This window comes from Engraulis encrasicolus, chromosome 6 (assembly GCF_034702125.1).
Source record: "Engraulis encrasicolus isolate BLACKSEA-1 chromosome 6, IST_EnEncr_1.0, whole genome shotgun sequence".
NCBI lineage: Eukaryota > Metazoa > Chordata > Actinopteri > Clupeiformes > Engraulidae > Engraulis > Engraulis encrasicolus.
Genome location: NC_085862.1, coordinates 54,044,005 through 54,071,001, shown reverse-complemented (window position 1 = coordinate 54,071,001; position 26,997 = coordinate 54,044,005). Strand labels below are relative to the sequence as shown.

Sequence of the window (26,997 nt, the reverse complement as noted above, 5' to 3'; positions counted from 1 at the left end):
AAAACACCTGGAAGTGCTTAAAAAATCTTACGGAGTTGACAAATAGACTGACGGAGTTGACAAACTGATCTGATTTTCGGAGCCCATTTAGTGTAAAATGTTTTTTTGCAGTTTATTTTGCAGTTTTGTTACATTCTTAAGCTTCTCTTTTTAAAAAATGTATTTGTTTTGAATCAAACTTTCATTTTAACTTTTTTGTCCATATATTGAAAAATGATGTAGTTATATGCGTTATATGCACATTAATATACATATAATATCCTAAAATAACTTTTCCTCCTGTTTCTACGTTTGAAAAGAATATCATATTAGCATATTGAGTTAAAGTTTTGGTGAATTTGTCAACTCCATAAGATTTTGCATGTCAACTCCATAAGAAAATCTTATGGAGTTGACTCTTACGGAGTTGACAAATAAACATACTTTTCAGAATAACGTATGATTTTCTAACAGAAATCATCTGGTACATCAGCAGTCGCTTAAGGACTTGCCAATAAAGTTATTCTAAGCTTTTATTATACAAAATACTGAAATAACCCTTATTTTTATGCACTATGGTGTTGACACATTATGGTTGTGACATAGGTGGTCTTCCTAAAGATGCATTGATAAAATCAAATATTAAATGTGACCTTAACAACAGGAAGTAGTACCAGGCTGCTTAGAGTGTGAACTGACCACAATAATGGTACATTTTTTTGTGTTTTAAAAAAATCTTACGGTGTTGACTAAAAGTCCGGACACATGTTCAATAGTTTAAAAAGTATATAAAAAGGTTTATAAAACATTGTACATACATGTAGTTTGATTAATTATCCAAATACTTGATGACAGAAGCTATGATGTTTGTTATATTTCTGGTATTGTCAAATTCTAAATCTTGCTTTCGGACATGGGGTTTTGAAGGTACTGATGACACACTGCAACGTGTAAAATAAAAAAAATAAAACTATATAAATATGAAATCATATTTTAGTGTACAAAACTTCTTCTTCTATCATTCCAGCTAATTTTGTTGCAATTTTTAATTACATTTTAAGCACAAACATGAGTTTTATCTCCCGGACATGTTTTGTCCCATCTCTCAAGAATCCCTGACCTGATTTAGACGATCTAGCTATAATTCTAATGTCTATCCACAGGTTCTCTTTCGTTCGACTCATTTCGACATCTCACTTTCAATCATGCCGCCAGGCCAATGAGCTTCACGGCTTGCCAGGAGTATAAAACCGAATGCGCACATGCTCATCATACTCATGTTTCATCTGAAATCCTCTTTACTTGTGGAATTCCAGTTTTGCTACGAATAATTTTCTTATTTTCAAAAACCCACAGTGTAGTTCACAGCGTGCACTGGGCAATTACTTCCACAGCTTATTTTTCTCTTGTAGATGCTTACAGCTGTTTATAAGGGGTTGACATGTGGGGCGGGGCTGGAGTGGGAGGGCAGGGCTGCTGTTCGCAGGGGCTACTCTCTCAAAGTATGCAAACTGCAGAAAGTCACCTGAAAAGACCAAGGGAGGACATTCTGGTAAGCAACAAACTGCCTTTGACTTTTCATGCAACAGCCTATACTGCATAGGTTTTAGATAGGCCAAACATTACAGCGTTAAGATTTAATTGGCCGTGTGACAATAATTACCATATATACTGTTAGGCTACTCAAGCTGCTCCTCCAACTGATGTCACTATTACTTTTAGCAGAGGCGATTCTAGCATCTGATCTTTAGGGGTGCTCACAAAGCCCAGTGCTGACAGTGGTACCTGACATGAACAGCCAGGGCCGGCCCAAGCCTTTATGGGGCCCTAAGCAAAATTTCATCCGGGGCCCCCATACCAACACCTACTCAGCATTAGATGCTTCATAAGCTTAATTTGTACAAGGGGTAGGAGCTAAGGACATAGGTAGGCTGCCTGTAAGTTGTGTACAAGTTTATTTTTTCCTGGAACTTTGCTGCTCACGGGGGATTGTGAACAGTATGGGCGTTCCAGTATGGACATATAACTGCAATAGGTGTCAGACAGACATGCAGATATGTATGTGTGTGTGTGTGTGTGTGTGTGTGCTTCTTTAACATTGTTTGGGCTGCTGTATTGTTTTTTCAATAATTATTGGTCCTTCCAAATAAACTAAGCAAGTGTGTGTGTGTGTGTGTGTGTGTGTGTGTGTGTGTGTGTGTGTGTTTGTGTGTGTGTACCCCTCTGGTGGTCTGTGGTTTGATGTGCCAAGCGCAGTAGAAGTTAGTCATCTTGATGCAGCATATCCCATAATGCGCAATCACACACACAGATCTACCAAATTAATAGATGGAATTTTTTTGTTTATCAACACAGTTATAAGGAGGGGCAAGACACTGGCAGCCAACCACACGAGCTAATTTTTTGATTGACAGCGATTTCCAACAATCAGAGGTTGAGTTGTGCGCAGCTAGTTTCGCGCAGTCAGGAGGAAACAAAAGTGTAGAACCAATGTATACGTCATTGCCATTTCACCACAAAAGGATCCAGCCCTACCTGTACCGCAAGACTCAGTGTGAGTCTGTCACTATTCAATTGACGGCCCGAGGGCCAGATGCGGCCCAGATCCGACAGCCGGTTGTAACAGTGAAACACCATTCGCACCCATCGCAATTTTGCAACTAGTTTTGCAAGTTTGTGGACTTAAACCAACAAGTCTTTTCAATTTGGCAAATGCCGTCTGAAGAGTGGTGGGGCGTTGCGCTACACGCAATGTGCACCACACACGTCTACAGCAGCATGTCAGTGCTGCATTGTGCGAGGTGCCCATCTGCAGTAATGAGACTGAGGTAGCTCTAGGTCTGTGCTTGTTGTGAAAGAGTACTAGAAAATGATTTATGCAACATCTGACCATGGAAATACAGATTTGACAACACAGGATGCATTTCTCGAAAGCGTAGTTGTTAGCAGTTAGCAACTTGGGTAGTTGCCAATGGGATATTGCATTGCAAACAACAAAGAAATGCACCCAACAAGAAATGCTCCCAAGTTCATACAACACGGAAGCGAGGCGGCATCTAGCAGTTAGGCCTATGTTCTTACAAGAAATGAAAGCTATGAAGTCTGACAAAACAACATGTGTAAAACTAGCTTTTATCGTTTGAAAAGTTCTCTTACCACCTGTTAGTGAGCGGCCGCTGACATGTGCAGCCGACCTTCAGTTCTTGGTTTCGAAACGTGGCCAGCTATAGAAGGTGCCATAGCACCACCAAAAACACCCTAAGGCGTCAGACACACCAAGGCAGAACGGAACGGAAGCGAGACGGTTGAGGGCTTTCTGATTATTTTCTGCTGTGTTCTACTCTGACTTTCACACCGACAGCGTCGGAGTGCTCGGCCAGTCTAGTTCAAAATCCCCCCCACAGCCAAAGCTAGCGTGCTACTTTGCCATTCATTTGAATGAAACACCACAGGTAGCCAGCGGGAAAAATACGCTCGAGTTCTATTTTCCAAATGCAGCGCGGAGCAGAGCCGGCTCCCGCGCCGCTGACGCCCGATTACCGCTGGTTGGTGTGGAAGGACAGATATGTTTCCATGTATTTTCACCAACGCCGGTAAAAATCGCTTCTGTCCTGCGACGCTTTACCGTCCTACTATGCAAACGGCCTAAACTTGCCCCTGACTTTTACTACTGTATGTTACACGATGCATTTGCTATGCTTGCAGGCGAAATGGCAGCAAGGGAATCCAAACCAAATCTCAGTCATGCACAGGTATCTGAGCTTATCAGCCGCCTGTACTGCCTGACTGACTCTGAGATACGTCCACTTCCAAGTTTTGAGGACCAGAATTTCTTCGTGTCTGTGAGCGAAGGTGGGGAGTATGTGCTCAAAGTTGTGAACTCCGCAGACAGCCAGAACCCCACTCTTCTGGAGTTGCAGACCCATGCCATGAACTTCTTGCACCAGAAAGGGTTCCCAGCTCAGACCGCCATCCTCACCAAGACAGGAAACCTGATGAGTCTGGAAGAGATTGGTACAGTGTTCATGCATTAATTCATATCTGAAATGCAGAGGGGCGCATCAACACGTTCATACATGCTGACTCACTTTTGATGAGTGCTAGGATTTGTACATTTATTACACATGCCTGTTTAAACAGGGTGGAATAATGAATGAATAACAATAATAGGCCTAATAATAATAACTAGAAATGCATTCTCACAGAAAATGCTGGAAGCGGGCTTGCCTTTTGGGGCAGAGATGAAACAAAGTACTATTGAGAAAACAAAGCTAAAAGAAATCTTGGAAAAACTCCATCCACCCAGTCAGAAGTTATGGGCCAAACAATTCAGCCATCTTGGATTCAGCCATCTTGAAAGTGTTGTAGCTCTGCGTTTTGGGGATATACTAAATGACATACATGGTATTTTAAGTTGGCTAAGGAACACTGCATATGATAAAATTTTGAAAATCAACATGCTTCGAGCGGGATTAGAACTCACAACCTCCATATCTGTAATCCAACCCCTTTGCCATTGATATTAAATGACATACAATACATGATATTTGAAGTTGGCTAAGGAACACTGCATATGATATCATTTTGAAAATCAACATGGCTTTGACTGGGGTTCGAACCTCCAACCCCCATATCCCTAATTCAGCACATTTGCCATTCATACTAAATGACATACATGGCATTTTAAGTTGGCCAAGGAACACTGCATATGATATAATTTTGAAAATCAACATGGCTTTGACTGGGATTCGAACCCCCAACCTCCATATCTGTAATCCAGCACATTTGCCATGCATACTAAATGACATACATGGCATTTTAAGTTGGCCAAGGAACACTGCATATGATATAATTTTGAAAATCAACATGGCTTTGACTTGGTTTCGAACCCCCAACCTCAATATCTGTAATTCAGCACATTTGCCATCCATACTAAATGATATACATGGCATTTTAAGTCGGCCAAGGAACGCTGCATATGATATAATTTAGAAAATCAACATGGCTTCGGGTGGGATTCAAACCCTCAACCTCCATCTCTCTAATGCAGCGGCATGCATTACCACTAGGCAAAGCAGCTAATTGTCATGCATAGTCCAGCAAGACTATATGACATTGCATTGCAGAGCTGAACACTTCTAGAATGGTTGCTCGCACCTGCTCGTTAAGAATAGAATCTTGAGACAGTGACAGTTGAAATGGAACACTTCATTGGCTGCACCTGTTGTGATTGACTGAAAGACAGTATTGAGCTCTAGACAGGGGAGAGGATGAGAATGAGTTTTTTGTCTTTACAACATCGTTGTAAAAAAACTAAAAGGAGTTGGCACGTGTCCTTTTCACAGATCGGAGTCATGCTTGTGATCTCTCTAACAGTCTTTGAATGAAGTTTATAGGTGAAAGGGTTCAGGCACAAATGGACCTCCGTGTGGGACATGCGCTGATCTCTTGAAAAATGCACTTTTCGAAAGAATGGGATTCTCCATAGAGCCAGGCCTGTTTTTTTTTACAAACCTGCCATTTAAAAAGTATTGGGAGTTGGGAGATGAAACTTTCACAATTTGGAGACATCCCATAGAGCTCGCTAACAACGCGTCAACTAAACTTCTAGGTGAAAGTGTTGATGTTTTATGACCGAAAAAGCCTCCTACACTCTAATCTCTAGAGTGGCGGAACTTTGGTTCATGAAGGTTCCACCATAGTTTTCAATGGAGACCCAGGCTTTCACAAAATCGCCAAAAACGGGAAAACGACAAGAGACACGGAAAAGCCTATTAATATACGCGATCTCCAAGCCGAGCCGGTCGTTTTAGTGTTTGAACGGTGTCTCTATCTCGAAAGGCCTAGGAGGATATCCATTTTCTATTTTTGCTGTCCCCCTGCACAAGACCAAGCTATAACTAGAAATGCATTCTCACAGAAAATGCTGGAAGCGGGCTTGCCTTTTGGGGCAGAGATGAAAAAAAGTACTATTGAGAAAACAAAGCTAAAAGAAATGTTGGGAAAAATCCATCCACCCAGTCAGAAGTTATGGGCCAAACAATTCAGCCATCTTGGATTCAGCCATCTTGAAAGTGCTGTAGCTCTGCGTTTTGGGGATATACTAAATGACATAGATGGTATTTTAAGTTGGCTAAGGAACACTGCATATGATATAATTTTGAAAATCGACATGGCTTCGAGCGGGATTAGAACTCACAACCTCCATATCTGTAATCCAACCCCTTTGCCATTGATATTAAATGACATACGATACATGATATTTGAAGTTGGCTAAGGAACACTGCATATGATATCATTTTGGAAATCAACATGGCTTCGACTGGGGTTCGAAACCTCCAACCCCATATCCCTAATTCAGCACATTTTGCCATTCATACTAAATGACATACATGGCATTTTAAGTTGGCCAAGGAACACTGGCATATGATATTACTTTTGAAAATCAACATGGCTTTGACTGGGATTCGAACCCCCAACCTCCATATCTGTAATCCAGCACATTTGCCATGCATACTAAATGACATACATGGCACTTTAAGTTGGCCAAGGAAACACTGCATATGATGTAATTTTGAAAATCAACATGGCTTTGACTGGGTTTCGAACCCCCAACCTCAATATCTGTAATTCAGCACATTTGCCATCCATACTAAATGATATACATGTATGGCATTTTAAGTCGGCCAAGGAACGCTGCATAGTGATATAATTTAGAAAATCAACATTGCTTCTTGTGGGTTTCGAACCCTCAACCTCCAATCTAATGCGGTCATGCATTACCACTAAGCCAAGCAGTTAATTGTCATGCATAGTCCAGCAAGACTATATTACATTGCATTGCAGAGCTGAACAATGGACTTCTAGAATGCTTGCTCGCACCTGCTCGTTAAGAATGGAATCTTGAGACAGTGACAGTTGAAATGGAATCCTTCACTGGCTGCACCTGTTGTGATTGACTGAAAGACAGTTAGTATTGAGCCTTTAACAGGGAGAAACTGAGAATGAGTTTTTTTGTCTTTACAACATCGTTGTAAAAAAACTAAAAGGAGTTGGCACGTGTCCTTTTCACAGATCGGAGTCATGCTTGTGATCTCTCTAACAGTCTTGAATGAAGTTTATAGGTTAAAATTTTCAGGCACAAATGGACCTCCGTGTGGGACATGCGCTGATCTCTTGAAAAAGGCACTTTTCAAAAGACTGGGATTCTCCATAGAGCCAGGCCTGTTTTTTTTTACAAACCTGCCATTTAAAAAGTATTGGGAGTTGGGAGATGAAACTTTCACAATTTGGAGACATGCCATAGAGCTCGCTAACAACGCGTCAACTAAATTTCTAGGTGAAAGTGTTGATGTTTTATGACCGAAAAAGCCTCCTACACTCTAATCTCTAGAGTGGCGGAACTGTCGTTCATGAAGGTTCCACCATGGTTTTCAATGGAGACCCAGGCTTTCACAAAATCGCCAAAAACGGGAAAACGACAAGAGACACGGAAAAGCCTATTAATATACGCGATCTCTAAGCCGAGCCGGTCGTTTTAGTGTTTGAACGGTGTCTCTATCTCGAAAGGCCTAGGAGGATATCCATTTTCTATTTTTGCTGCCCCTGCACAAGAGAACCAATAATAAATAATAATTAACAGGACTTAGAGATTACTATAATCGGGCCTTGCTCTGCAAGAGCTCTGCTCTTGCTCCGCAAGCCCGCTTAATAATAATAAAAGAAACAGGACTTAGAGATTACTATAAACGGGCCTTGCTCTGCAAGGGCCATGCTCTGCATGGTCCTTGCTCCGCAAGCCCGCTTAATAATAATAATAATAATAATAATAATAATAACTGTATTTGTATAGCACCATCATACAAGACATACAGCTCAATGAGCTTAACAGTTAGAGTAACAATAATGTTAAAAACAAAAAATAATGAAACGAAGTAAAAGAGAACAGAAAAAAATGATAATAAAATAGATAAGAGAGATGAAGTATATAAAATAAAATAGAATAAAAATGCTATATTGTATATATTACATTCTTTACTGTTTGTGTACATATTACAGACTGTGGTTTTGGGCCTCAGAAATACTTGGTACGCCTACTGACATATTTACCTGGTACAACCATTGCCAAGATCCTGAGCTCTCCTGCCATCCTCTATGAAGTTGGAAAAATGGCTGCCACCATGGATAATGTCTTCCAAGAGGTATGCATGTATTTAATGTAGACTTATATGCCCGTAATTCAACAGTGTACATGTCATTTTAGAATTTCAATATGGCCATAGCTAAATTGTTCCCCCTCCATTTTATAGTACACACTCGTGTCCGTATGTAAATAAAACTGGTGTCTGGGCAACACCTTACTTAGAATACACTGTTACAGTGTACTTACCTCAATAGATATAGTGGAATAAACAGTCTAACATGTAGTAACGTGTTGTGCACATACTACAGTATATTACGTTTTTTTTATTTTAATTTTTTTTTTAGAAGTGGGTGAATCAGTGCAACATGACATAGTATGACAGGTTGTTACACCAGTTATTTCACTGTACCTACTAAATGAGGAAAAAGCACTGCCACTGTCAAGTCAAGTCAAGTAGGTTTTATTGTCAATTTCTTTACATGCACTGGTCATACAAAGAATTTGAAATTACATTTCTTGCTTTCCCATACAGACATAGACTAATATAGGTAAGGACATAGACAGTATAGACATAGACAGTACTTATACATGGACTTAAGACAGTATGGACATAGACAGTGCTCATACAGACATTTAAACACTGTTTACTAATGTAAAGTGTGACCGGTGTCTGTGGGTGGTGAACTCCTCCTCAGATGGAGCACCCAAACCTGGGTGTCCTCCAGAGGGATAACTTCAGCTTTGGTCTGGCCCATGTTCCCCTTCTGGAGAAATACCTCCCTGCCATAGATGGAGACCCCATGCAGCAGGTGGTCAGCGAGATCATTACTCAGTTCAAGGCAGAGGCCGTTCCCAAGATGGCCTCCTTCCGCAAATGTAAGTCACTGTTTGTATACATATACAGTACTGTATACATCAAAGCAAAGAAAAGAGATCATATCCCTTCTGTACTGAGGTTGTTGGGTCTCAGTGAGGTTTAGAATCTAGTTCAAAGGAACAGTCCACCGTGTTTCAATAATAAAGTGTGTTCTTCTCTGACCTGAGATGAGCTCCTCACGTCCTTCGTCTTTGGACATGCCCCCAGTCAGCAACGCGCGCAGCCCAAACTGGTTAGCGTTAGCTTGGCTCAACTTTGCCGACGGACATCATTCTGTGCCTTATGTTAGAAGTGACCAAATTGTTCCACATGTTCCCTTAAACATCCCTGCACGACTAGTAAACCGATCCAAAAGTTGTTGCACAAAATGAAACGTAGCAATTTCCTACCTAGATTAAGAAATGGCACTGTAATGAAAGGCGTAGTAACACATTCGGAGTACTTCGACTTTGACGCTTTGATTCCTTTACTCCTAGTCCCCCCCTCCCTCTGCCACCGACGCTCTCGCGGACGACAAGTCTGCAGGGAATGTCCAGAAAAGGCTTCCTTCCTTAGGGACGGGGGAATCAATGTTCTGTCTAAGTCTCTGTTCGTAAACAGACAGCAGGTTTGACGCTGCACATTCTAAGGGAAAACTCTCTGCTGTGTGGGCTGTGCATGTGAGCAGGTGTGTGTGGGCGGACCACAATGTCTCTTGTTGGCACGCCTGCTCTTGCAGGGTTTCCGTCAAAGAGAGTTAAGAGAAGAGGGATTACAGACATCATCACAGCGTAGTATGGCTTGGACGCGAGGGGAGTCACATTTCTCCTACAGTCAGTGTTGCCAGATTGGGCGGTTGCCCGCCCATTGGGCTACTTGGGATGAGCGTTTTTTTCAGCCGTTTTGGGCCCATAGAAGTCAATGTAATTTGTTGATTTTGGGCAGAATTTAGCGCATTTTGGCGGTTTTTGAAAAGCTTTTGGGCGGGATTTAGTCAGACACATCTGGCAACACTGTCTACGGTCAGTACTTGAGGCATCAAAGTAAAGTGCAATGCCACTACCGCCAGGGTTGGAGTGTGGAACGCCATGAGTGCTTGTCAGCTGGAGTTTCTGGATTTTGGGGAATCACAATTTTTATCCATTATGGTGTCGCACCCACTGACCAGAGAATCGTATATGAGAGAGAGATAAATCGGGTCCCTGAAGACGCACTAGGCGAAACGCGTTGTTCGCAACAAAAAATAAAGAGAAGAAAAGAACAGTATCCAGTGTGAGGTGTTTATGAACTTTTCATATTGATCACCTTTTCCTGCCTTACACCTGCACCTGGACAGCTGAAGGGTTGTGCATAAGGACTTTCTTGCACATAAATCAGGTCCCCTTAGTGCTGTAGATGGCGGTAGCGCACGTCTTGTGCAAACACCACGAAAAAAGAAGAAGAAGGAGGGACAACGCCCCCTTACGAGACCGAATTTTGAGCACACTCCTTTGCATTGGATGGGCTAGTTTTAACATATCTTTCTCTCTTAGACGATATTTGCACTGACCATGCGCACCGCGTCCTTAAGCCACGCACACATACTACACCGTGGTCAATGCATTTCCCCCCGAGTGATAGTTCATATCCAATCTAAATTCTTTGGTTTCCGTGATGCAGAGTGCGTTCCAGAAAGAGTTTGGCATTATCCATGACACTCAAAATAGTTTGTCAGGCAAATCAAATCTTCAGAAATGTCCCCAATTTACACATGAGCAATATTGTCTTCAAAAACAGTGAAGAGGGGAGAGATATCCTACTCACAATCCACTTAACAGTACAAAAATTAAATAAAACTTACAGACAAAGACTGATATGAATTGCAACTAATGTCCATGATGTGTGTAATGGCATTTTTACAACATGGTCGACACCCTTGTAGACACCTTCATATAACATTTTACCATTCATTATTCACCATAATTATTTATTTCTTTCCCTGTAATTCATGGTGCCCTTTTTTCTTTCCCCAAGGTATAAATCATGGAGATTTCAACGATCAAAACATTCTGGTAATGCAGGACAACCAGTCCCGGTATAAAATATCGGGCATCCTAGACTTTGGTGACATGAGCAGTGGCTACAACATCTTCGAGCTGGCCATTGCCATCATGCACATGATGATCGAGAGCATGACTCCTGTGGACGTGGGCGGCCATATTCTGGCAGGTTACGAGAGCGTCTTCCCCCTGAACGAGGCCGAGAGAGACTGCCTTTTCCTGCTGGTGCTGTGCAGGTTCAGCCAGGTGCTGGTGCTGACCCGCTATGCTGTGCTGCAGCAACCCGAGAATGAGGAGTACCTGGCCCTCTGGTACTCTCGCCCCGGGATCAAATACCTGAGCCTACTCTGGGAGCTTGGCAAGCACGAGGTGGACAGGACCTGGTTTGAGTGTGCCCAGAAGTACAGGGACCAACATTAATAAAGACACACACACACACACACATACACACACCATGCCAAAGTATGGGGCTAGGAAGGGATCACATGTGCGACTCCATTTTGATCCCAAGGTTCTATGTTTTTACCCTCTACAAAATAAAATGCTGACAAATTGAAAGCGTAGCGAAAATATTAGACCAAGTTTATTATTATGCAAATGAGGAACGGATTTTGCCTGCGGTGGCCAATCAAATCAACAATGTTTCATTCCATTTGACTCACCACAACAACCTGATGGTACACCAATGATCTTGGCTCTGTTGTGGTCAGTGCAGCTTCTGATCCATACTGTGGTGAAAATGGAATAGATGCTCTCAATGGTTTGTCTAAGAAATTTGGTCACGATGAATGGTGAAGCACTTGCCTCGATTTATATTGTTCCAGAAGTTGAGGCACAACTTGGCTTTCTTCACTTTCTAGTGATGGAGTGTTGGTCCTCATTGATGTGCAAACCCACATCTCTCATCTTTGTGCTGCCCAAAAGGTCTACCTCTTTCCTGTAGTGAGTCTCGTCTCCTCTCTTGATTGTCTGTGAACTTAACAAGATGTTTGCAGTGATAGGTTGTTGTCCAGTCACTATTAGCAGGGTATTAGAGATATTAGAGGTATTAGATGATTGTGGAAGAAGTGACTTGGGCAGAGCAGGAGCACTACTTTGTCAAAGCTGTATCCCAGGACAAGCAAGAAGCATGGACCTGGTGGGAGGACACCATCCATGGGGGTCACAAATTGGCTGAACATCTTGCAAGGCCGCTCCACTGGTGCCCTGTTTGGACAGCTACTGCAGCTCCTTTTATTGCGTGATCCCTGGACCCCTTCAACTATAACACCAGTCGCACCTTCTCTTGCTTGTATTCAAAACCGACAGGCTTCAGTGGAAGTTGAAGCGCATTCTTGCCAAAGAGTCCTGCATTGGAGAAGCAGCAATGAGGGCCTGACCATTTCCTGCTGTAGCAGTTGGCAATGGCATCCAACCTGCTGGCTGTGGCAGAGGGGATTTCACAAACCTTAAGGGGGCACATCAGACGCTGATGAAATGTGAATTGGTAGCATCATAGCTTCAGGGCCTTGGAGGGCCCTGTGCTCAAAGTGATGGGGCCCAAGGTGTTGTTGTTGACTCGGTGCTTATGGTCTCTGGCCAACAAAGTCCATCAGACATCAAACTCATTCTAAGGCCACAGTCATAAGGGCCTACATATAAATAAATAACACTTGTAAATATTGTAAATAATCACAATTTAAAGGGGCTCCAGGTAGGATTAAAAGTTTAATTAATCACTGTCCCGAGTCGGCCGATAGTTATGTGAATCATTAGTAAATGAACGATGGCTATCGCAACCACTTCCACGGTCCGCTGTCAGAACACCCTGAATGCAACTTTTTGACAGAGTGGTCTGAAGCAGGGGGTCAGGATTTGGCTGGTTAGCTTCGCCGATTAGCAAGGCACTTCTTCATCGCCACTTTCACAAATTCGCATTTCCGACCCCACTTATGATTGGTGGGTGCGCGAGTTTAGTGTTGGGCACACAGACCTATGTAGGTCTGTGGTTGGACGCCTTATAATACCTCCATGCAGCAATGCCCATCTTCTATATAGCTTTCTGGTCAACCTTACTTCAGTCAGTAACGTGGCACGTAATTGGCTGAGTAAACTGGATGTAGGAAATGACTGAGCTCCATGAAACTCTATTTTGGAAGCTGAAAATACGTTCAATTTTGGCTGAATTTACTAGCCTAGCATTCCCCATTGAAATGACTGGGGGCGGGACTTATTCACTCTCTCCAGTTCTTATACTACCTCCATGGTCAGAAGGAGTGTCGTGGGGAACACTTTTCATACGAAAAATCGCTTTACATACATACCGTATTCAGATTTGTATCAACTGCTGGCATTCCGCGATGAAAAACATTCTCACAGCCAGTTTATTTGAACAGCATTTTTTCATCACAGTGTAGATTTTGAGACAGGTATCAAGTTCAAGTTCAAGTTCAAGTACTTTTATTTGTCACATACATGGTAATTGTAGTGAAATGATGATGGGTCATCAGCTCTGCATCTTAAAAAAAAAAGAAAAAAAAGAAGTAAAGTAAAAAAGGAAATAAAAGGTGAGAAATAAGTTAAAGAAAAATAACAAAGAAAATTATTATTTAAAAAAGTCTCTGTTCAGCAGTCGCACTGCCTGGGGGTAAAAACTTTTCCTCATTCTTTCAGTTCTGGCCTGAATGGTTCTGAGTCGTCTGCAGGACTTAAGTAGGGTGAACATGTAAGAGTTGGGGTGTGAGACATCCTGCATAATCTTCCTAGCCCTGGCTCCCACTCTCTTAGTGTAAAGGCCCAAGAGTCCTGGAAGGTTGGCTTTGATAGTGCGCTCTGCGCACCACTCTCTGTAGGTCCTTCTGTTGTTGTTGTGTGCAGCTTCCAAACCAGGCTGTAAAACAGCCTGTTAACACACTTTCCACCGCTGATGAATAGAAGGTGGTCAGGATGGGAGTGGAGACCTTAAACTTCCTCAGTAGGCGGAGAAAGTACAGCCGCTGCCTGGATTTTGCTGTCAGGTGTTGAGTGTGTTGTGGTATGCCACAGGCACCACGCAAACGACGCGTACCTTGTGCACCTTTAAAAAACTAAAATAGACACAAACAATGGATCCTTAGCCTACACATGCCAGGGCAGATTCAACTAATATTACAGTACTATACAATAACACAACAAAAACGGCAATTGTAACCATTTATGTATCAAGAAAATATTCTAATAACATTACATCAAAACATTCATTCATTCATTCTTTATTTGTGACAGACACAATGGTCCATATCATACATATACACATTACAAAAGGTTAAATAAGAGACAGATAAGGATAAAATAAATGAAAAACACAAGATAGGCCTACAGCCATCAAACATATCTCCAATGTCGCCTGAGCTCAGAAGAGAACCTTACAGAACTCTTGGCCGGGTTTACCAGAGATTCAACTATGCTATTTTGGGAGCAATCCAGTCGTCCCATGAATTTAAACATTAAATTTCTCAGGACTGCATCACACCCAGGGATATTGGAGTGGACAAACAGACAGCTGGCACTGGACCATCTGGGTATCCTCATCAGCAGTCTCATCTTGTCATTATATGCAACTTTTAGCTTCTGATAGCTGCTACGCTTATATTTGCACCATAAATGGGCAGTGTACATGGGTGTGCAGAAGGCTCTAAACAGGGAGCACTTGACATTAAAAGAACACATGCTAAATTTGCGAAGTAGCATATTAGCCTGAGCATACTACGCCGTTGCCGGTATATATCACGATCATCACAGAGATCATCTGATATTATATGACCAAGATAACTTCCTTACACACCATAAGTGAGCTATCACCCAGATAAAAACATCAAAAAAATATCAAACACCTCTATTTCTGGTCATTTTGGTGTGATTTTATGGCCCCAGTTATTTTAGGGGCCCAGTGGCGGCCATCTTGAAAATGAGGCCTTTCCTGAATATTTTGGTTAGCTTTTAGTATGTTATCAAGCACATCTGATACTACTGTAAACCACTGAAAACTCCTTTGTTTAAATTGTTTTGGTGTATTTTTTTCATAAATGCACTCGCCTATACTATGACCCTGTTTGTTTGTCTTTCTTTGTTTGTGTCCGTCTGCAGTGTTTCGACTCGCCTGCGGTTGACACCAAACACAAAACATCACCTGCATCTACAAAGGAGCATTGCCCATGGCGCCAGGTTGCCATCTCTGACTGTATGACTGCCCTTATTTGTTTGCATAGAGGCTCCAGTATCAAGAAGGGTCATAGCCATGTTTACTTCTGGGAATCGGTTGCTCTGAAAAAAAAAACCAAATGGCGGCTGGGGTGAAAATCGCTCGAAAAACATAGAGATGTATGGGTGACATTTACTTAATTTCCACGTAAAATACCAAGATATATATTTCTGAAACAACGGGAATCTCTTCAGTGACTGTGGTTCATACCAAATCATGTATTGTTCTGTTAAATAATGTAAATGTATTTTTTGGTGTAGGACCATGATAAGTGAACGTGAGTGGCAGAAGTAAGAGTTTTCACCCTAGATGTCTGTATAGAAGTCAATGGTAGAGGGCAAAACTGTGACACCTACAGACCGATTACCATAAAACAAGCTTTGGACCCCCCTAGATACTGGAGCCTCTATGTTGTTAGTGGGTGTAGTCTTTGCTAAACATCGTCCCAATATGCAGGTCCCGTTACTCCTTGGGTCAGTCAGTTCCTGCTGGCTGGTTTACACACACACACACACACACACACACACACACACACACACACACACACACACACACACACACACACACACACACACACACGTGCGTGCACACTCATACAACGCTGCTCCTGCCCCTTTGGCTTCCCAGCCAAATTCCTGACAGACGTCTGCCAAAACTGCAGTGCTCTTTCCTCTTGCTGTTAGACACATCCAGCCACGGAATAATAAAATACCTTGAAATTACCTGTAGCAAGACATACTATAGTAATATACCTGTAAAACCGATTTCATGTTGACACTGCCACTTAGAAATGTAATTTGTTCTATATACAAACCCCAACTCCGATGAAGTTGGGACGTTTGGTAAACAGTGAATAAAATCAAAATGCTACCATTTTCAAAACATTCAATCTATTCATTAGATGGAGAATAGTGAAAAGACAACATATTAAGTGTTAAAACCGAGAAAAATATTGTTTTGGGGGACATATGTACTCATTTCTAATTTGAGAAATCCAACACGTCTCAAAAGAGTTGGGACGGGGATCAGTGAAATTTAGTAAACATCCAAATAAGATAAAACAACAAAGAAGAACATTTCAAAATGAATTGTACTGACGGACAATATAGGTGTCCAGGTATAAGATCATCACAGAGAGGCTGAGTCACTCAGAATTAAAGATGCAAAGGGAATAATTACCATAGTTATTACATACATTTTTGAATTCCCTTTGATTTACCATGATTGAGTGTATATAAGACATATTTTTGTTAATAAAATCATTGTATAGGTTCATGACATCATGAAATATATATTGGCTGTAGTCTCACTCTAATTCCTGGAGTGCTAGAGCTATTGAAAATTGACCATATTAAGAATGCTTAATGCATGAAAATGACACAGGGGTTTAACATTCTCCTAAGCACCTGAGCTCACTTGAAATAGACCCAGAAGACATGGGAAACTGTCCTTTGCTTACAGAAGTCAGCAGAAGATGTAGAAGTCCATTCTTTTTGACAATAATAGAGCATTGCACATCCTGTGCTACAGTGAAAATGGACCATCCAACTTGTGTTAGTGCTAACTTCAAAAGTCAGCCTCCATGATGGCATGCGGATGCAGTAGTGCATTGGTTAAGATGGTCTCACTCATCTGTAGAGTTAAATACAGTGCTGAATGGTATAAATGGGTTTTAAACAGCATGAAAAGCCACTCATGCATTATATTTTGAAGGGAGATCTTCGATTACTGCCACATAGTAAGGTCAAATTGCATTCTCTACTATGTTTTAACAGTTTGGCTCCATCATAAGGACCAGCATGTGATAAAATGGTGGGTTTTTGGTCAAGACCTGTCACACTGTAAGCACTACAGAAAGGAAAACATTGCAAAACATGACAAGGAATACACCCACCATTTAAGCTGGTGAAATCATGTCCAAGATAGGAATTAACACTGTTTTTTATATAAAATCATCTCATCGGTTAATGTATTTAACTGTTAAGTGTTGTCTTTTGTTTTGTTTTTAGTCTTCCTCGACATTTGCTGCCATTTATTGTCCCCGTCCCAACTCTTTTGAGACGTGTTGGATTTCTCAAATTAGAAATGAGTACATATGTCCCCCAAAACAATATTTTTCTCGGTTTTAACACTTAATATGTTGTCTTTTCACTATTCTCCATCTAATGAATAGATTGAGTGTTTTGAAAATGATAGCATTTTGATTTTATTCACTGTTTACCAAACGTCCCAACTTCATCGGAGTTGGGGTTAGTATAATAAGCCTAATCTAGGTGGAGGAAAGTGGTGTAAAGAGGGTTGTAAGGGCTGTAAAGAGGGTTGTAAGCAGGGGTGTCGACAGAGGGGGACAAAGAAGACAGTTGTCCCGGGCCCAGGGAGAGAGGAGGCCCATAATTGGTTCCTCATTACATTGTATGTATTGCAGTGAGGTGCGGTCAACTTAATGGCTGGTGAGGCAAATATATAATACTACAGCTACAGTATAAGTACATTTTAGTAAATTTACCAAATAGGCCTACCGATAAGTTTCATATGTCATAGCTTTCTTAACATAAGGTAGGCCTACAAAATAAAACATGCTGCATTTCCGTAGAGAAAATGCTATTAGATCTCTCTCTCTCTCTCTCTCTCACAAACACACACACACACACACACACACACACACACACACACACACACACACACACACACACACACACACACACACACACACACACACACACACACACACACAGGATTCAAACAGTGGTCTCACATTAACCACACAGCAGCAATGTGGACAAACAGCAGCATCACGGCTGAGAGAGCTGGAGAGCAGAGCAGAGGAGAGGAGAGGAGAGGAGAGAAGAGGAGAGGAGGAGAGGGGAGAGGAGAGGAGAGGAGAGGAGAGAGGAAGAGAGGAGAGGAGAGGAGAGGAGAGGAGAGGAGAGGAGAGGAGAGGAGAGGAGAGGAGAGGAGAAGAGAGAAGAGGATAGGAGAAGAGAAGAGAGAAGAGGAGAGGAGAAGAGGGAAGAGGAGAGGAGATGGGAAAAGAGAGGAGAGGAGAGGAGAGGAGAGGAGAGGAGAGGAGGAGGGGAGAGTAGTGAAGAGTGTACGCTCCTTCACAGCCCACTGCTCTCACACACACAGGATTCAAACAGTGGTCTCACATAAACCACATCACGGCGGATGCTCAATGGAAGACACACACACACACACAGGATTCAAAACATGGTGTCATATAGACCGCTGAGCACCACGGCGAACAAACTGGTGTGATAGCTTTTGTGATAAGCACCGGATTCTCGTGCAAATGTAGGCCTACTTGTACGAGGCTACGGCAAACGATGTGGGACAAAGGTGTGGCAGGAAGCGAATGTCAACATTTAAACAGAGATTACTACACAAGCTTCGATATGGTCACCAAATATTTTGGGACTGTCCTTTATGTTATGCCTACACTTTGGAATTAGATCAGAGTCTTGTAGTTACACGGGTATATTTGATTTACCTCAACGGCACCCTGTAGCCTACTCAACTTTACAAACAGTTACAGGGCACATGAGAATTCTGTTCAGATCACAAAAGCTACCATCACACCAGGCAGAATCACGGCGGATTCTCTCTCTCCCCACGGGTCTCACAAACATAGGAAACACTGATCTTACCTTTATCTCGTACATCAGGTCCATGCGCCGCTCTTTTCCTTCACTTTGGCGTTGCGCATGCTAACGTTACTTTAGCCGTTGCTGTCCATCCAAAGCCACATCTATCCGAGACGCCCCAAACGTCCAAAGCAATTTGGCATTGAATATGAATATGAGTAGCCGCGAGGATTTGTGTTTCGTGAGGCTCCTTAGTCCTTAGTAAATTGTTAAGTCGTACAATTCCATGCGAATGGTCTTCCACACATTCTCGCCGGTTGCAAACAAGACACAGGGGAAACAAAAAATAGTTTCTGTTGTACCACTCACTTTGAAATGATCGGGTAGTTATAACCTTCTGACCGTCACCTGCAGTAGCAAACCTTTCAGCTCTGTCGGTCCTCCATTCTTTATCACATATTTTCCTCTTGGAAATCCAACTTTGAGAATGCTCTTAGTTTCGTTATGAAATCCACTTGTAGCAGACAAAGTGAACAAGCTAGCCAACAACACCGACTCACTGTATTGTGAACTTCAGATTCGCTATGACGTAACTGGCCAGCAATACTCTCAATGCCAGAAGGAGTCTGCGGCCAGGCTACTGCTGGCCTCACCACTGTAGATTTCAGTGGGCGTTATGCCAAAGCGTTCAGAGTAAAGAAATGATAATCACAAGTAGAAAATAGTAGAACATTATCAGGAATTGAGGGCACACCATACATACTTCTATTAAGTGTATAAAACGTTTAATAGAATATTACCAGGTTGCATTCACAGAACGAGCAAAATGGCGCATGCGCTGAAGCTTGTTAACGAGGGATTGCGCAATCCGGGGTGAGGCCAGTTCAGAGTTGCCCCAAATTCACCGTATTCGGAGCAATTTGACATGAAATGGGCAAATATTATGATTTTGGCCACGGAAATGATTGAAAATGAGTGAAACTGTTTAAATACTGCTCAAATGGTAGTTATGGTGCAGATGCTCGAAAACAATAGCTGTTATTGTTACTATTATTCACATTTACTGCAGCTCATCATTCTCAGGTCTGGCTGGTGAGGCCGTGCCTCCCCTGCCGTATTGGAGTGCACGTGCCTGATGTACTGGGGGGGGGGGGGTCTCAGGCCCAGCCAAAGCTGTCAGCAGCCCTGGTTGTAAGTGTGTCTGACCGTGTACATGATTTGGAATGCACAGCTCTGAGATTTGAGGGCTGTGCAAGCCAAAGAAAACAGGAGGAGACTGCCCAATTTGCTACCGTACAAAGTGCCTCTGTGAAACTCAAAACACACACAGACATGATGGCAAGCGCTAAGACGGGGATGAGCTCATTTTAGTCTCAGCTCACTGTGATTCTAGCACGTGACACCTATTGACTGCAAACATCACAGCACGACACAACACAGCACAGGAAGGAATGTGCTTGAAATGTTTATTTCACCATGTAAAATGTTTCCAAAATGTGAAATTTATAAAAGTATGTAATAATACTGTGGTTTATCTGTTTCAAGTAGAAATTCATCAGAAAGTGTCAAAATCAAAGTATAAGCGTAGCCTATACTCAAACATTTAAAATGTCACATAATTTCCCTTGTAAAAAACAGTTGTGCAATGTTTAGTCAGTTCCCTTTATAATCCCTAATGCTCTTTATCTGAAAAGTCAACATTACCACAGCTGTAAATGAGAATCTACACAAACTACCATTGTTGTTTTTCAGACAGATAATACAGATAAAACATGATTAAACATATAAACAAACAAACAAATAGGCGATCTGCACACAAAGTGAAGGGTCAACACACTCAGAAACCAAATAGCCATACATTTTCCATATGATAAATCAGACAAAACAAAATAACAGTTTACTGGCACTAACATGGCAGCGGGATATTTACATGCCTGAAGTCAGACAAAGACATTTCTTGAACCGTTCTTATACATAGCCCTCTACTAGCAAATGCTAACTACTAGCCTATACTCTACTGTCCCAGACCTAGTTTCAGGCTCCATGAGGTGTTTCAAGTCTGCTGAAGTCGCCTAATGTCCCTTGGATTGCTGTCCCCATACGTTTACTGGTCTCCCAGGACACTGCGTAGTTTCTGGACCACAGTGTGTGCCTTTGCCTCATCGCAGCATACGAGAGGGAGACGAGGAGGACCAAGGGCCAATCCAGAGAGGTCTGACATGATCTTCTTGTTCATGGCAAGGCCGAACCCTACAGACATAAGCAGGGTACGTTATGCAGAGATAACCAGTGATGGAGACACAAGCTCATAGACAGAGATTCAAGAGATTTCACATTTTCAATATTAACATGAATACTAGATGGACATACGTTTAACTGAACTTAATTGGAACGTTATTGTTTATAAAGACAACTCACCATTCTTCATTGCAAAGAGAATAATCTCCTGCATCTGAAACTTAAATACACAAATGATGCCATATTAAATATAGGCCTATGCATACAGCAAAAATACACATACAACAAACAAAAACAATTATAGGTGCAGTGTCTTTAATAAACACTAAACAAATGATGTGCTTACAACATTGTAACTACAAATCATTGTTAATCTGAACAGGGGTTTGGTCAGCAGTTTACCTGATGTGTGCGGGCCTGTGGCAGGTTTCCACTGTCTGAGGCAGCAAGCACATTGTTCATGTGACTTCCCATGTAGTTGTATGTGCTGATTGGTGAAAAGAGAACAGGTGGCATTAAAAAAATTACAAATTTGTCACACTCCTTACAAGGTTTTGGAACAGTAGTTAAAAAAAACAAATCTTTCTTTGCAATAGGCTTCATTTCATTGTGACTATATCAAGTTATCTGGCTCAGACTGATTTTAATATTGACATATAATACTGTAGTTGTGTGAACCTGTAACTGTAGACAGTTTTGTTATTAAAGAAATATTACAATGCAATGTTTAGTGTTAAAGCCATTATGTTGAACCTTAGTAGGCATGTTGCTCTGCTTTTCAGCCTTTATGGCCTCCTAGATCATAAGAGAGGCCGACATTAAGAGGAGTTGTTGCATTACCTGCCCACTGCCCCGTCTGCTCCCAGGGCAAGCGCTGCCAAGAGTTGCTGCAATGAGAAGACACAGCCAAGCCAAGATTACAAAAGGTCAGTCAATCAGTACACAAGATCAGCTGAGTTGGCTCCAGTACCACCTGCGTGGCCTGTAACACCTAAAAGCATAAACACTGCAGTCACTCTCTTCTCTCCAACCTGTCTCAATGTCCAGATGAGGTGTAATAAATTGTACACCAAGGGTGTCAAACAGGGGCCGGATGCAGCCCGCCATGATGATTCAATCTGGCCACCGACTTGTATGAAAAAAAACTATAGAATGTCAAAATAAGAAGTAAACCTCATTACAAAATTTGCAGGAGTTATCTGATATTATGTTTTTTAATACTTGAGAACAAATGTCTCTTTTTGGTGGCTATTTTAAGTCCGTGCTCTTGTTGTACCCGCTGTCATCCAGTTTAAGATTATTGACTAGCAATGTGATTCTTGAAGCAGAAATTTGCTAAAAGTTTGCATGTGTTACTGGTCTGGCCCACCTGAGATCACTTAGGCTGTGTGTGTCCCCTGAGCCGAAATGAGTTTGACACCCCTGGTGTATACAAACTAAGACACAAAATAGTATTAGTACTGTATGATGACCAAGACAGGAGGACGAAGGAGCATCAAGAACCTACAAAGCAACGTTTTGGCTTGGCAGTTCGCATAGACCACGTCCAGTCGCCATTCCTCTGCACATTGGGAACATACCTCATCCATTCCGTACAAGTATGACCAGTGGCCAGGGTAGCTATGGACACACTGGCCAAAGTCCAAGAGGTCGCTGCCACTGAATTTCACGCCGCTGAATGACGGGATCATTTCCTTAATTCCCTCCATCACTTCAGAGGCACGCACTTAAGAGTTGGAAAAAAAAGACAAAGACAATAAAAAGATAAAGTTGAGCTCTTGGAGCGAGTGCGCGAGTTGCCAAATTTACTACATGAGCTATTCACAGGGGATATTGGGACTAGATGTATTATCTTGATTATGTCCAACTGTTCAATCAAGTCTTGAGTTTTTCTATCCTGAAAAAAACTACTCTAACAGCAAGAGGTGTGACCAACCTGTCAATATTGACAGAGTTCACAACTCCACAACATCAGCTGATTTTAAAGCACGTCATGCAGCAACATCCATGTGACTTTCTGAAGAAGACAGGAGTCACACCGCCAAAACATGTTAGCTAAAAGATTAAACTTAAACATGTCTGACACAGAGGAAAAACTCAAGACAGGATATTGGGACTTCACAATTGGGACTGTGCAATAGATAAGAGATAATACATCACAGCTGCCTGTCTTTCACAGCACTACACTGATGGGCAGAATGGAATGCCAACACATGTTCTACTCAACGATGTATTTTACATAAACATAACATGAATAAATTTAGCAAAATGTGTACATGTACTTGAAAGCACTTTGAGCCAAATGTATAGTTGTGATATTGTGTTATATAAATACATGTTGTTGTTTGAGGGCAAGCTTTTCCTCGTTCCAAGGAACTTTGCTCAGAACTGACAAAACTTCGTAGAAAGAGGACAAAACTTTTAGGAAAGAGGAACAAAACATCCTCAAAGAAGAATCTAGAGAATTGAGATAAAAATGACAATATAAACACTACCAGATAGTAATAAACAGCGATTAGTAGTCATGTCATTAGTAGCAGTAAACAACGGTTAGTGATTAGTAGTTACTAACGGTTAGAAACATGATCAGTAGTCATGTTTTTAATAGTAATGAACGATTAGTTGTCATGCCCTTGATCAGTGTTGATTTATTGTTAATGGCTGTGATTGCCTGTTCAACTAAATTACTTTCGATTAATTGGGGGGTATACCAAGAAGCTGGTTCAGTAGGCCTAAAGAACCAGGTTAAATTAACCTTAAGGTGTGGTCAAAATCGAACATAATCACTTGAACCCAGCCACCTTACTCACATACTTCATAGTTCTTTGTACTTCATATTTTGTACATGGTAATATCATGGGAAATCTTCATGCGCTAATAGTGACTGGGTAACGCGAGGCAGCTGCCGTGGCAGTTAGCATAAATTACCATAAACTTTGAGTGAACCAAACTTCTTGCCATGCGGTAGCTCCCCCGCTCGCTTTGCTGGAATCCCAGCATGCTTTGCGAGCACGGTGCCAATGGTCAGCCGGATCTCATTGAAAATAAATTGAATGTGTTGGATACAACTGACGTACCGGATCCAGTTGACGACTAGCATTAACCACGATCTTAGTATACCCCCCAGGTCACACCACATAACTGTGTTGTGCACTGTATGGACGGTGGTATTGTAAGTAAGTACTGAAGGACAGTGTTCTTACAGTGAAGCCCTGTCATGCTTGGGATGTGGTAGTAGTAGAAGGGAAGACTGGGGGCCGCAGATGCCACCTCTTGGAGAAACGTCCTCAGAGCAGCTGGGGGAGAAGAAAACACAGAAAACTCATGTCAGAAGTCCCTTAAAATGACGTGCAACTTCTGAAACTTTCTGAGTGCACAGCTAGGGGACTTCTCATTATAATTTCTTATATACTCAGCATGTCTTTTTAACGGGTCCCATGCTGCAAAAACTCATTTGTCTCCATCTGCTGGACATTTTTTGATATTGCCTTGCTTCCTGCTTCTCTGTCACTTTGTGCCCTTGTTTTAGAAGTGGTGGTGCATTTTTTTCATTCTTTGTTTCCTAACAATGTTAAAGTGATTTTAAAAGTGGTGATGCATTTATTTATTTTTCATTCTTTGTTTCTTAACAATGTTACTGCTGCTGAACTCCACTCCTTTGTCTGCAGTAAAAGTTGAGAAAGCCTCATTTAGGGAGCCCAAAAGTGGGGATACAAATGCACCACTGCATCCCTCAATCAAACCTCTCAATCAAAAACATGGATCAGTCTTTGTTCTGCACCTTTACCAGGGATGTGCACAATTTATGTGTATAGTATGAATATGTGTACAGTGACAATAAAAGGTATTTTATTGTATTACTTTACATTAGTCTATCAATAGTATATTCATAAGGAAATGGAGGTACCAGCATTGGGTGGTTTGAAGAAGGATGGTGAGATGAGAGCGATGCCGTGAGCCTCTACCTCCACCGCATGGCGTGCCTGTGTAGAGTACGTACTTAGTTTAGACTAAGAAAAGGATACCAGTCCTTGACTTTTATCAACAAATATGCCAAAAAAACCCTAAATACTGTTTAGTTAATACCAGTTCCTTGCAGTCCTTGAGACTTGAACAACCGACGTGGACAATCACTGCCTCAAGTCTGGAACACACACACACACACACACACACACACACACACACACACACACACACACACACACACACACACACACACACACACACACAGTCAGTCCATTGATGTTCATTACAGAATTGTGTCTATATGCTACCTCAAATGACTTAGGCCTACTTATCTTTGCCCTTTTGGCACCACTCTTCCACCAGACATTTACACACACACACACACACACACACACACACACACACACACACACACACACACACACACACACACACACACACACACACACAGAGTCAGTCTATAACTGCTTGAAAAGTGTGTGACAAACTGCAACTCCAATGACTTACTTATCCTTGCCCTTTTGGCACCACTCTTCCACCAGACGTTTCCTCTCGTCCAAAGACAGGGACACGCTCTCACCAGTGGTGCCGTTAACTGATAATAACAACCATACAACATGTATGTAAACCATGAAAAGAAACTGACTGATTTATACTGTACATGACAAATTACAGACAGGAGGATGCTTACCAAACACTTTCCGGACTCCTTGTTTTGACACCAAGTAGTCAACGTACGGCTCAATCACTGGCAGGTTAATCTCACTTCACGCAAGGGAGAGATATATAGATTAAATGGAAAACAAAAGGAAAAAATATAATCACATGATGTGCTCAGGAGGATGTATGTTCAATAATGTTACAACACCCACATGTTGCTGCAACTCACCCTTCAGATGTCAGGGGAGTGAATGTTGCAGCCACAAGACCTGTCAGCTTTTTACCAAGCTTCGCCATTTCAACTGAAAATAAAACATGTTACTGCATATCACCATTATCCACATAGCCTATCCAAAATACATTTCCTTTAAGTAAATCGTTTATGAATTTAAAAATGAACATGTTAATTCTGTCACTAAGGTGGAACATTGCATGGAGCACAAAAGGTTAGTAGATATCCTACTATAAAGAAGCACTTACTCGTTCCTAGTATTTTGATGTTGTTTTTGACAACAGGGAGCTTCTTTTCTTTTTTTAGTGCTGACGGGATGTTACAGCTCCTGAATTCCAATTTTCCAATGTTGTTGATGCTGGTCCTTTCTTCCTCTACTCTACTTCTGACATCATGACATGTGCTGGTCACAAGACCAAGTCATGTGAGCGAACATCTTCTGTTTAACATGTGAAATTACTTCCGAACTCGACGTGAATCGGATTCGCCTTCAAATGTATTCATTCAGAGTTAGCCCACATAAATCATGGACACGCGCAAAGGATGCGGAACGCGCATATGCGCACCGGTCTTCATTGAACGTTTTCCAATAAGCCTACTGTAGCACTGCACATTTCAAAAGGCTATGGTGTGATGTTTTCAATGTCTTATGTATTCGCCTATAGAGCAAAATGTTATTTTCTGATTGAGCAGATGCTTTATTCTGTATCCTAGTCGACCCGAGACGCACGATTTCCTGGTTGGATTTGCAGACCACAGACATCATATCCTATACTGATCAGACTGAAATGATTGGTTGTTCGTCTGTCACAGACCTAGGAGTTCTTTTCATTATCCTACCTCCCATCCTTTTCTGTGCTTGTGGCCTCGTGATGACGTCGCAAGACAGCGGCGAGACATGGGTTATAGTCTCACATGGTGCAACTTGTACACTTCTGGCACTACGTTTCAGTGCGTAAACAATACGCCATACGCACTGAAACATAGCGCCTGAAATGCACAAGTCCGCCATTTGATGTATTATAATGTGTTGTTTCCTCCACGGAGGCGAGGCATCAGCGAAGCGCGGGCCACAAGCACA

The 26,997-nt window shown here is 41.9% G+C and overlaps 2 protein-coding genes across 2 annotated transcripts; one reads left to right on the top strand and one right to left on the bottom strand.

The window, feature by feature from the left end:
- Window positions 1-1,512: 1,512 nt before the first annotated feature.
- LOC134451483 (hydroxylysine kinase-like) lies at window positions 1,513-11,637 on the top strand. The gene is made up of 5 exons (XM_063201974.1): window positions 1,513-1,531; window positions 3,685-3,993; window positions 8,038-8,180; window positions 8,818-8,998; window positions 10,992-11,637. The coding sequence occupies exons 2-5, from the start codon at window positions 3,690-3,692 to the stop codon at window positions 11,435-11,437; spliced, it is 1,074 nt and encodes a 357-aa protein (XP_063058044.1). The 5' UTR covers window positions 1,513-1,531; window positions 3,685-3,689; the 3' UTR covers window positions 11,438-11,637.
- An 8,632-nt stretch (window positions 11,638-20,269) lies between these two features.
- Window positions 20,270-26,782, bottom strand: LOC134451484 (N-acetylneuraminate lyase-like). Its single transcript, XM_063201975.1, has 12 exons — window positions 26,165-26,782; window positions 25,914-25,986; window positions 25,716-25,789; window positions 25,532-25,619; window positions 25,145-25,202; window positions 24,966-25,041; window positions 24,262-24,354; window positions 22,639-22,784; window positions 21,899-21,945; window positions 21,461-21,545; window positions 21,239-21,278; window positions 20,270-21,070 (listed from the first exon to the last, which is right to left on the bottom strand). Exons 2-12 carry the CDS (start codon window positions 25,979-25,981, stop codon window positions 20,925-20,927), a joined length of 921 nt encoding a protein of 306 aa, XP_063058045.1. The 5' UTR covers window positions 25,982-25,986; window positions 26,165-26,782; the 3' UTR covers window positions 20,270-20,924.
- Between the last annotated feature and the right edge of the window lie 215 nt (window positions 26,783-26,997).